Below are 12,945 nucleotides of genomic sequence, written 5' to 3'. Positions count from 1 at the left end.
TAAACAAACTTACTGACGACTCAATTTCAGAATCATCCATATCCAAAACAAAGGAGACAACACGAGGCAATGGTTGAAACCAGTTCTCAAACAAAGATGCAAGCTCCGCAGTTCAAACCCAAAGAGCACTAGTTTACTGTAGTTTGCATTATCTATGTAACTGGCGTCTTGCTATATGCAAACTAAATGGTCCATGAACCTTTAATCCTTTGTACTGAAACAATTTCCAAATTGGTAGCCTAATGACATCAGCACAACAAACTATAAAACCACTGTCGAGCTGCTGACATCAATTGCAATTTCTTCCAATATCTCAACAGGAAGACATCCAAACTCAATCTCCGGTCCTTTCAACAGATGAAACTAACATCTTTAATCACAAGACTTAATAGCCCAACTGTACTGGATGCAACTGCAGTGACCTGCAACAATGAACACCACTGAAGGTATTTCAGTCCACTTTGCCAATATTGGTTCTTTGAAAATTCTGTCCTATTAGTGCACTATTTCTAGCTTTCCCCCCAGAATCATACACTTATTTTTAAACGATGGTGAAAGATATAGTGTTATGGCAATTTGGGCAATGGAAATTCCCCCTAACGGAATTTACCAATATATTTTATACACAGAATATAAATTCGCTCTTACAGAATATGCGAGAAAATTCAAAAAGTACCCAAAAATACTAACAACAAAACATTGGAAATCTGAAATCAGGAAATGCTACAAAAATGTAAGACAGCATCTGTGAATCAAGAGATTTAGCGTTTCAAGTAAGCAGCCTTCGCCCATTCTGATGAAAGAGCATCAATTTGAATGTAAATTCCGTTCCTCCCTCGAGTGATGTTGCCTGATCAACGGAGCCTTTCCAACATTTTCTGCGTCTATTTACGAACTGAAACATTCAGTATAACTCGGGACTCAAAGATAAAGACAGCAGTAAGAACAACTAACCATTAACAGGTTTCTGATGATTGGAGTCCACAAAATAGCGAGGATTTTCAATGGTATACTTAAGATCACGAATGGTTTGAGAACCACCTCCATCGCCCCACATTCCTTTCTTTGCAGCTCTTGCTTGATCCTCAAGTTCACAAAGTCTGGCTTGCTCAAAACTAAGAATGAAAACAATACAATTAAGGATTCTGGGTTTATAAAAGTGGCACTGTAGACAAAATTAGATTTATTATTCCCTGACATAAAGGACAGCATACCCTCAGTCTCCCCCAATGAACCTTTTGAACTGATTATATTAAAGATATTTTACGCAACTTTGCATAGGTTGAAATCACTCACCATAGATGCATACAAGATCATTGTAGACAGATGGTTCCTACTGAGTAAAGTTTCTTCACAGTAGTTTACCAAGTGACAGGTACCAAAATTCTGAATACCATTATTCTTTCATACATATTATATAAAGAATTTGGCCAAGAATCCCTACTGAAATGAATGAGATTTCCAATCATGTGCCAGATTCAACTGGCTTAGGGTTAGGGAAGCAAATTTCCCAGCATGATCACACTGCCATTTAACTTTCAGGTGTAGTGCAGCAATAAAGCAGCATGGAAAATGAAAAGGCAAACAAAGATTTGCAAAAATGCAGGACTTAGTTACGTAGGAACAGCTCAAATCTGGTTGTTCAACAGACACTAATGTGATTCAGCCCAATATGCTGAATGCATCATGTTGGAACAAAACAGAGATCATGTTATTTCTTCATACTCTGAAAGCATGCATTTACAGCCTTTGAGGTCAAATCTTCTATATTCAACTAACTAAGAGCTTCATTAGGGATCAATGCAAGCGTTTTAAATGCAGTTGGCCCACTAATTCAGACCCTTGAATCATTGGCCTCAAGGCGACAGGCTAAGGGAGTGGTAAGGAAAAAGAAGTGGAGGGATTTAACAATCCTCTTATGGCCCTCTGCACTCAAATAAAATTTTATTCAAGACATTTCACATTCAACCGATACCAAACCTGTAGATGCTGCAAAAACAAAACTACAAACATTTTACAAATTGTTGGTGCTTCAAGGTCGATTAATTTGCCCTGCAGAGATTCTACTCTAATCAAATATGAAGGATATAAACAGCATAACAATTCCTCAGTTTCGTTGAATTAATCAGAACTGCTTTCTCATGTACAGTATACTCACTTAGTTCCTCGAATGCCTTCTCTACGAACTGCAACCAATCCCTCAATTAATAATGATTCTGCAATAATCTCGCCTGTTGTATCTGAATAATCAGAAAGAGAATAAATTCAGTCCATTAATTCCAATGAAAATTCACTTAGATGATTTTATTGGCCCACATCCCATTGCACAATTCCCCAGGCAACATCCAAGGAGAGTGCTACTTTTCACAGGTATACTGTCAACACCAGGCTCCACTTTATCACTAAATTATCAGACTACTTACCTAATTGAGTTCTAGAAAATATTTGAAAGACCAAACAAATGTTAGTACTTTGCAAAAAGTTTAATTCCCTGGTCTCCAACTCCATCTTTTTGCCTGGCAATTTATAGAAAAACTGAGCACTCCGGTTTATGGGTACTGGCGTGTGGGGAGTGGATGCGAAAGTGGAATAACATACAACTGCCGTGAATGGGTGATTGATGGTCAGTGTGGATAAGGTGGGCTGAAGGAACTGTTTCCATGCTGTATCTCCACGCTAAACTAAAAATTTCTCTGAAGATCAGGAGTTTTTGGAATTCTTTACCACTACGAAAATGGATGAACAAACAGAAGAGTTATGTGGAATAGATAAGAAAGTAAAATTGAGATAAAGATCAGATATGATCTTAGACACAAAATGCTGAAGCAACTCAGCAGGACAGGCAGCATCTCTGGATAGAAGGAATTAGTTTATTGAGTGGCAGAGCAGGGTCTAAGGGATGGGTGTACAATCGACTCCTGCTGTAATTTGTCATATTTGTACATGATTTCTAAACTCTTGACTACAATAAATATTTACATTTCATGTAAAAAATATATTTTTTTATGATATCACAAGGTTTGAGGATATTTTAACCAGATTTTTTCCATGCAATGTTCAGTTGCTACAATGGAAATTAGACTATTCATCAATGTACATTCAATAACAGCAATTTATTAGAAGAATACTCACTAACCTCTCCCAAGGTAAACCACTCCATATTCACGACCTTGGGGAGTCTTGTACTCCACTGTGAAACACACCTCTTTTCCAATCAGTTTCTTTCTGAGAAACTCTCGAGCTGGCCAAGCCCAAGGCTATTTTAAAAAACAAGAATGGATGTTAGAGTCGGAAGAACAAAAAAAAGTAGTCTTCAAATCACATACGTACAAACACACACACACAGAATTCTGAAGAAGGTTAAATGATCTGATCCTAATGACCTTGCCCCACATTAAATCATAGCAGCATATTAAAGGGTGATGCAGCTTGGTAGTCAATAAACAGAATTATTCACTTGGTGGCATTTTCAACTCAAAACAAATAAACAGAAATCAGACCAGAGCGCAATCTTGCCACATAGTCGCATGACCTAATAGAATGAAACAGCTAAAGATCCCAGTTCACATTCTCCACCAGTGGTTCCTATCAAATGCTCAAGATCCTCTTTAAATTGCCAGTGAGGAACAAGAGCACTCGACCCGCGTTCTTCACTTCCAATAATGAGCTGAAGGCTATAATGTAAACGTTTTTTTTACTCGACTCCAACACTCTTACGATATTTTGGTATACAATAAGACAACCAAGATGTTATAAAAAGCATGACACAAAGGGAAATGTTGCTTTTAAAGCAATGAAATATTTACACAGCTTAAAATCATCGGGGGGAAAAGTGGAAAACACAAAGATAGAAGCAAATTTTAATGAAATCTGAAATCCTTAAAATTTTACTTGTGCATGATTCAACAACCATAAGCATATCAACAACCATAAATTAGACGATTCCATCAAAAATCCTACATTAAGATTTTCCAAAGGCTCAGAAAATTTGATAAATGACAGATTTTCCGGATAGTAGTGTGGTTGCAATGTTCAGATACTGTCAGCCTAATGAACTATATCCAGAACATAATTTTCCCATGAACAGAAGTTACATCAATCAAAGGCACAAATCCAGATCGAAGAAAGATTCATGGCAGCTAAATTCTCATCAAGATACATCATTTCTTTCAAAACGACCACCAACATTCTCAACTCAGTGAAACACACCAGATAAACAAAAACTTTGTGAATACAGAGGGAAAAAGGTATTTGAAAGGAAAAAATAATACATGGGTTTTATGATGGAACAAACCTGATGATTCTCTCAAAGCAATTTCACTCCATTTGTCATTTTTATACAACCCCATCAACTTCAAAATCAAAAAGCTGTCTATTGTACCGAAAACCAATCCAAATCGAGCTAGTTGTCAGAATTCCTCCTATTCATTCTGATTCTGTGTTTAAGTGCTCTACCATCTCAATGCAGCACAAACTACATCAAGACAATAACGCAACATGAAAAACAAAGCTAAAACTAATTAGGCCACCAGCCAAACAGTATCAAGAGATTGGTTTCTAAATTGGGAGAACTGTTCACAGACTCGTCAGGCAATAGCCTGTCACAGATGGACTTTGAATCACATCCTTCAAACAACATGCCAGGCTCCATCACAATCTCTGGTTATGTCTGGGCCTGCCAGAACTATAGAACATTCCCACTACAAGTGGTTGTATATGCAAGTATCAAATGTGGACATGGAGGTATCCTCCAAATGATGTTCCTCCATGTAGTAAACTCTTCTATTGCTTTAATGGCACCATAAATACAGAGCATACTGAACGGACAACTTCAATAACTTCAGTATACATCAGTAAATGGTTTGGTGGCTCAAACATCAGCTGCACTGGCTAGGTCTAGATAGAGGATAATCACTGGACTCTGTCTGTAGCAAGCAATGAAATGATAAACCATCTAAGAATAAAGGGAAGGCCATTTAAAACAGAGGGGGGAAGAAACTTTTTCACCCAGAGAGTTGTGAAATTGTGGAATCCTCTGCCACAGAAGACAGTGGAGGCCAATTCACTGGATGAATTTAAAAGAGAGTTAGATAGAGCTCTTGGGGATAGTGGAATCAAGGGATATGGGGAGAAGGCAGGCACAGGTTACTGATTGTAGATGATTAGCCATGATCACAATGAATGGTGGTGCTGGTTCGAAGGGACAAATGGCCTCTTCCTGCACCTATTTTCTATGTTTCTATGTTTCTAACTGGATTGTTTCATCGGCATAACTTCTTGTTTTGGACAGGACAACCTTCTTCACATCAAAAACATGATCAATCGTATTGTATGGCAAAACCATTGCACTAAAATGGTACAAAGTAACAGTTTTAAAAGATCAAAACTGGACATCAATGAAGCATTGAAAGCCATTAGTGGCAGCAGAGTTATACTCCACTAAAAACCATAAACCCATTGCCCAGCCTGTCCTGCAATTACCTATTACAATGAACAGGGTTGATCTTGGCTTTAATGGTAAGCACAAGGATCTCCACTTGCTGTACCTAAAAATGAGGTGTAAATCCAGCAAAACTGCAACAAAGCAAAAACTGCATGCAATAAATAGAACAAACAGATCCCATAGCCAACATGCTAGCTTGGAATTCTGCAGTCCTGACATATCAAGTTATGAGTGGCGGTGGTCAATTCAGCAGTTAATGAGAGGTACCAACTCACAAACCGTCCTACAATACAATACAATACAATATATCTTTATTGTCATTGTACAGGGGTACAACGAGATTGGGAATGCGCCTCCCATACGATGCAATAAATTAATTAGCTAGTCAATATTAATTTAAACAACCCAATAAAACAAATTGGAACAGTTTTAAACCGGAATAAAGTGCAAGTAGATCTGTGCCGGTTCACTGTGCGATGTGACCATCCGGCTCAGCAGGACCGGTTCATAGCAGCTATGGCCCTGGGGGTGAAGCTGTTCCTGAGTCTGGAGGTGCGGGCGTAGAAGGCCTTGTATCGTCTGCCCGATGGTAGAAGTTCGAACAGACTGTTGCAGGGGTGTGAAGAGTCTTTGTGGATGCTGGTGGCTTTTCTGAGGCATCGTGTGTTGTGGATGCCCGCCAAGGCTGGTAGCTGTGTTCCGATGGTCCTCTGAGCTCTATGGACTACCCGCTGAAGAGCTTTCCTCTCTGCCTCCGTGCAGCTGAGATACCACACAGGGATGTCATGTGTTAGGATGCTCTCTATGGTGCAGCGGTAGAATGTCGTCAGCAGCTGTTGGGGCAGACCAGACTTTTTCAGTGATCTTAGGTAGAACAGTCGTTGCTGTGCCTTCTTGACCAGCGCAGCAGTGTTATTGGACCATGTGAGGTCCTCCGAAATGTGAGTGCCCAGAAAATTGAAGCTGTTTCTTAGGCACTGTTGCTTCGGCTGGTATGCAAATACCAAAGATAATTTGAACCATTTCAATCATCGGATGAAGACATGTTTGCTGATGATGCACATCTTTCAACTTAATTCAAAACTGTCCAGGAAATGAAGGAGTCCATATACGCATGCAGCAAAACTCAAGCTACATTCATGCACGGGTTGTTGGTATGTGAATGTAACAGTTGCACCAATTGCCAAGTCATTGCCATGTTCATGAGGTTCATGAGGCTACCTCCACTGACATTCCATGGAACTACTATTGACCCAATCCCACACCATCAACACCTTGGTTGCAGCACCAGGGAGTTCAGATCACCACTGACAAGATACACTTACAGTGCATGCACACAAATACTGTGGCTGCAAAAGGAATACAGAGGCCGGGTACCCTGTGCTGTCAACTGAAGATTCACCTCAGTCAGGTGCCATTCTAAATTAGAGATATATTTCTGATCTTTCACAGCAACTGGGTTATTGGATGAGGTGTTCCAAGATTTAGGCCCAGTTGCTGTGAAGGAATACTGGAACACGCCATCCAACAACACTGTGGGATTACCTTCACCAACACAAATCGGCTCACTATCACTTTCTCAAGAGCAATTAGGATGGCTATAAATGTTACTTGCCATTTAAGCCCATATCCCAAAACACAAATTCAATAAAATAAAAAAACTTTCCAAAAGACAGAATTGGTGAATAGAGAGATTTAAATTAATCAGCAAATGAACAAGAGACTTAAATTTAACTTTATGATTTGATCTTTAAAATGCTGCTTGAAAGATAAATGGAAATAGATTCAAAACAGATCCTATGAGAATGAATAGCTTGATTCTGTGCAATATTATATACAGGTAGTTCTGCTACAACTCGTGTTTCCATAATTGGATATAATGCGAGCGATGAATTCGGGAACAAGTGCGAGTCTTTGGTTCAAGAGTCTTTGGCGAGGAGGCTGAGGCAAGGAGGCTACACTTATTCTGTTGTGTGTTTACTTTAAATATTTAAGCGTCATGGCAGGGACGCTAGTGCAGTGCGTATGCTGCAGGATGTGAGAAGTGGGATTGGATGCGCTAAATACAGGAAACACGTTCCCGATGTTGGGGGAGTCCAGAACCAGGGGCCACAGTTTAAGAATAAGGGGTAGACCATTTAGAACTGAGATGAGGAAAAACTTTTTCACACAAAGAATTGTGAATTTGTGGAATTCTCTGCCTCGGAAGGCAGTGGAGGCCAATTCACTGGATGCATTCAAAAGAGAGTTAGAGTTCTTAGGGCTAGCGGAATCAAGGGATATGGGGAGAAAGCATGAAAACAGTGTGTATCATAATTGTATATACTTTTATAGTCTCTCCTCAGCCTCAGATACCCTCGAGAAAACAATGCAGGTTTGTCCAACCTCTTCTTACGGCTAATACCCTATAATTGAGACAGCGTTCTAGTCAAACACTTCTCCTAAACCACTTCTACACTGAGCTACACACTGTACTTGAAATGCCACCTAACCCTTTCAAGAGAGAGCTAGATTTAGCTCTTAGGGCTAAAGGAATGAAGGGATGGGGAAAAAGCAGGAACTGATTGTGGATGATCAGCCATGATCACATTGAATGGTGCGAAGGGCCAAATGGCCTACTCCTGCACCTATTGTCTACGTATCTATGCATCTATGTATTACGCAGACCCAATTAATTACAGGGGGAAAAAAAGTCCTAGAGTAACTCAGCATCTCTGAAGAACATGGATAGGTGATTTTTCGGATCAAGACCATTCTTCAGACATAACAATCGCACAGAGGGTCCTAACCCCAAAATGTCACCTATCCATGTTCTCCTGAGATGCTGCTTCACCAGCAGTTACTCCAGCACAATGATTTTTTTTGTAAACAAGCATCTGCAGTTCCTTGTATCTCCTGATTACAAGGCGATTCCGACTGAGAACTCAGAAACCACCTGGGAGATGCTTTGGATATTGACAACAGAAATATATAGCTGTCTTGGATTTAAACAGTATAAGGAAAAATTGTTTCCATGTAACATAATTCTCTGTAACATTATATATTTTTTAAGAATGCAATTATCAAGATATAGAGCTTCCTGTATGAAGTAAAAGCTAAATCACACAGAAAAAGACAGTGGAGGTAGAAATAACGGCTGGGGATAAAAATCACAAGGTGTGCCAGTTTAACAAAACATCTGGATATGCCCAGTACATCATGCAAACCAGCTGTTATGCTGCATAAAACCTTATCCTCATGTTACACTAAATTATTTTTCTCCATTTTATTAACCTCTTCCAAGGTAAACGTATTCTTCTATCCACTAAGCCCAAATTTCTCATTCAAAATATTTGTATTAAATCTCTCTTTGGCCTTTTCACCAAAGATTTCATTCAACTTCTTTAAACTGTATTTTTTAATGTTTTTAATGGATAATTCAAGTATTTGGCATGTCGCTACTCGTATCATATCATATCATATATATACAGCCGGAAACAGGCCTTTTCGGCCCTCCAAGTCCGTGCCGCCCAGCGATCCCCGCACATTAACACTATCCTACACCCACTAAGGACAATTTTTACATTTACCCAGCCAATTAACCTTCATACTCAATGAACAAAATTTTGAAAATCCAAACTTAATCCTGGACTCACAAAATTTGTTCTTTTTTTAATGTAACATTTAGATACAAAAATAGAACGCATCATTTTAATCGACCATTGAACCAATGCTTCTGCCGTGATATTACTTGTAAAAAAACTGAGAGCCAATTAACCTACTATTTCCTTTCAATCTCCCCCACACCACACCCAATCATATTTATGCAGCACCTCCAAACTGGGTGTGCCAAGCCATTCAAAGCACAAATATGCTGGCTCTGTTCTTGGTGTTAAGTAAGCCAAAGGTTTAAATGCTGTCCACAACAAGCATATATTTAAATAATTCACCTCATCAGGGGTTTCCTTGGACTCTGGCTGATTTGGAGCAACACGCCGTGCCAAGGCACTAGGACGAATGTTACTGAGGTTAATCTGCCGTTCTGGCGGGGGTCCTCCTCTTGGTTGGCCACGGACAATGATCGCACCACCTGACAGCACCTGGGAAAGAGAACAAATCCAAAAATTATCTCACAATGAAGCTGCCTTTGGGAAGTTGAAGGACAATAGTTTAGCTTTATCTGGTGCAGAGAGATTATGTTACTGCTGGTTATAAGGAAATTGCTCTAATGTGATATAAATGCCACTAAATTACCAGCGTATTAATGATACAATTGCTGAAGCTAAAGTGGATGTAAAGTTGAACAGGACTACGTTGAAATGGATTCAGACAGTATACACGGTCTGCATTAAGGCTGAACACTAAAAATCTACATAGATCCAGTTTGTGTTTGTGTTAATAAAAATGATATTTCTCTCCTCAACCTTGCTGCATGAAAAAATCAGTGCAGGCTTACATAATGTATACACATATTTTAAACCAATATAGGTAGATATCAATATCAATGCGGAGAACTTCACCCTCCAATAAAAGTTACAGATCAGTTAACAAGAAATGCAAAGCACATTTTGGCCATACTGTATGCACCATACACAAAGCAGAAACAGAGCAATCTGATCACTTTAGGCTTAATTCTTAATTCATTCCATCATTGCACTTTAGGATTTATTTTTGCACTACTGTAGGTTAATACAAATCTTTCCACCATTCTACATTCATTGTTGTATTTATTGTTGTATCTATCACTATCATATATACTGTGTACTCCATGTACTTCATGGGACCAAGGACTGTAATGCTGAGGCACTATAAGGCGCTGGTCAGGCTGCATTTGGAGTGTTGTGAGCAATTTTTGAAGGATGTGCTGGCCCGGAAAGGATCCAGAGGAGGTTTACGAGAATGATCCCAGGAATGAGTGGGTTAACATATGATGAGCTTTTGACGGCACTGGGCATTCTCCTCGCTGGAGTTTAGAAGGATGAGGGGGGGACCCCAATGAAACTTACCGAATAGAGAACGGCCTGGATAGAGTGGATGTGGCAAGGTTGTTTCCACTGGTGGGAGAGTCCAGGACCAGAGGACATAGCCTCAGAATTTAAGGGCGTTTCTTTAGGAAGGAGATAAGGTGGAACTTCTTAAGTCAGAGGGTGGTGAACCCATGGATTTCATTGCCACAGAAGGCTGTGGAGGTCGTCAATGGATATTTTTAAGGCAGAGATAGATTCTTGATTAGTACAGGTGTCAGGTGTTTATGGGAAGGCAGGAGAATGGGGTTGGGAGGGAGAGAAAATTCAGCCATGATTGAATGGCAGAGTAGACTTGATGGGCCAAATGGCCTACCTCTGCTCCTATCACCTACGAACACAAAAGTGTACATGACAATAACCTATTTTGCATCAGAACTACCAACATCCATATTGAGAAAAGATTATGCCATATGCCACTAGTTTTGCCTGGAAATGGACAAAAGTTTCCAGCAACAACCAGTTATCTCCCACAAGGGAACCCAAGTGTGGGTATTTTGAGTATTTGGATATGGTGAAAAGGGCAAGTAGAGGTTCTATTCACCGAACAAAACTAGGAGGAAGGAGTGCCAAAAACTTAAACGAGGCAGAATTTGTGAGGCGTATCCAAGAGAGTCTCTTGAAACAGTATGTGGATAGTCCAACCCGAGAAAGGAAGACACTGGATCTTGTGTTGGGAAATGAGCCTGGCCAGATGACTGGTGTTTCAGTGGAAGAGCATTTTGGGGGTAGTGATCACAATTCCATAAGATGTAAGATTGTTTTGAATAGGGGGAGAAGGCTGAACCTTGCAGGAAGATACTAAATTGAGGCACGGCAAACTACAACATTATTAGGCAGGAACTCAGGAGGGTATATTGGGATATACAAGAGAGGAGAGTAGCTAATGTTTTCCCTTTTAAGAAGGGAAGTAAAGGGACTCCAGGGATTGTAGGACAATGAACCTCACGTCAGTGAAAGGAAGGCTACTGGAGTGGATTTTCTGGGATATGATTTACTCCCATTTGGAAGAGAATGGGTTAATTAGGGTCAGTCAGCATGGCTTTGTACACGGGAGATTGCGTCTTACTAATTTAACAGAGTTTTTTTTTTGAGGTGACGAAGGTGATCGATGAGGGGAGGCTGGTGGACGTTGTCTACATGGATTCTAGTAAGGCATATGACAAAGTCCCCCATGGCAGATTGATCCAGAAGATTAGGATGCATGGGTTGAACAGTGACTTGGTCATATGGATTCAGAACTGGCTTACTGATAGAAGACAGAGGGTGGTGATGGAAGAACAATATTCAGGTTGGAATATTGTCCTTCGTTTTACACCCTCTGTCTTCTTTCTCAGGCCGAGGTCTGTGACCAGTGAAGGTTCGCAGGGATCATAGACCAACTACAGAAATGGGCGGAGAAATGTCAGATCGGGTTTAATCTGAACAAATGTGAGGTGTTGCATTTTGAGAAGTCAAATGTAAGGGGAGAAGATACAATTAATGGCATGACCTTAACACCATTGAAATGCAGAGGGATCTGGGGGTCCAAGTCCATTACTCCCCGAAAGTGGCAACACAAGTAGATAGAGTGGTAAAAAAGGCATCTCGTATGCTTCCTTTCATAGGTCGGAGCCTTGAACAGGACAAATGGAATATAATGCAGAAAAATAAGACATCCCCATTTTATAGGGAAAAAAATAAAAAGTAGTAATATTTAAACAGTGGAGAGTTTGAAAGACATTGGTGATCGGGGGATCTGGGTATGCTTGTATTCACATCACTAAGTTAAAAAGTACAACAAGCAAATAAGAATGTGTATGGTATGTCACCCTTCATTGCAAGAGGATCCGATTACGATAAATGTCCAGTTCCTATCATATAGGCCCCTAGTGAGGCAGAAATGATATATGTACATATCTGGTCTCTTCACTCAAGGAGAGATATGTCAATAGTCAATAGTCGTTTATTTGTCACATACACATAAATGTGTAGTGAAATGAAACATTACCCACAGTTGAACAATAAGACCAATAAGAATAATCAATAAAAATGCAATAACACATACAATCACAAACTAACACCAAACAAAAAGAAATATCCATCACAGTGAGTCTCCTCCAGTCCCTCCTCACTGTGATGGAAGGCCACAATGTCTTTTCTCTTCCCCTGCCGTCTTGACCCACGGTCAGGCTGTTGGAGTTGCCACGTCGGGGCGGTCGGGACTTCCGACATTGAAGCCCCCGCTGGGCGGTGAAAATCCCGCAGCCTATTCCAGGCCGCGCCGGATGGTGAAAGGTCCGCGGCGGGCCGACCCAAGCCCCGCGATTCAGGACGGGCGAACACGCTGTCGCTGCCGCTGCCGGAGGTCCCGATGTCGGCCCCCATCCAGGGGCCTGCGGGCTTCCGACGTCCACGCGGCCCGCGCCGGAGCCTCCGGAGACGAGTCGCAGCCGCACCCGCAGCATCCGAAGGCAGCCAGCGCCGCAGGTGGTGAGTCCGGGCCGCGGGCTCTGCGAA

General features: G+C 40.7%; 1 protein-coding gene across 1 annotated transcript in view; it reads right to left on the bottom strand.

Moving 5' to 3' along the window:
- The window catches only part of snd1 (staphylococcal nuclease and tudor domain containing 1), a 734,850-nt gene that overhangs the window by 701,879 nt on the left and 20,026 nt on the right, over positions 1-12,945 (bottom strand). Inside the window, exons 2-5 of the mRNA XM_078419593.1 lie at positions 9,373-9,522; positions 3,137-3,257; positions 2,159-2,240; positions 955-1,115 (exon numbers count right to left, since the gene is read on the bottom strand). Coding sequence (XP_078275719.1) covers positions 955-1,115; positions 2,159-2,240; positions 3,137-3,257; positions 9,373-9,522 — 514 coding nt within the window. The remainder of the gene's footprint in view (positions 1-954; positions 1,116-2,158; positions 2,241-3,136; positions 3,258-9,372; positions 9,523-12,945) is intronic.

This window comes from Rhinoraja longicauda, chromosome 23 (genome assembly GCF_053455715.1).
Source record: "Rhinoraja longicauda isolate Sanriku21f chromosome 23, sRhiLon1.1, whole genome shotgun sequence".
Taxonomy (NCBI): domain Eukaryota; kingdom Metazoa; phylum Chordata; class Chondrichthyes; order Rajiformes; family Arhynchobatidae; genus Rhinoraja; species Rhinoraja longicauda.
This window is presented reverse-complemented; position numbering and strand designations above follow the sequence as displayed.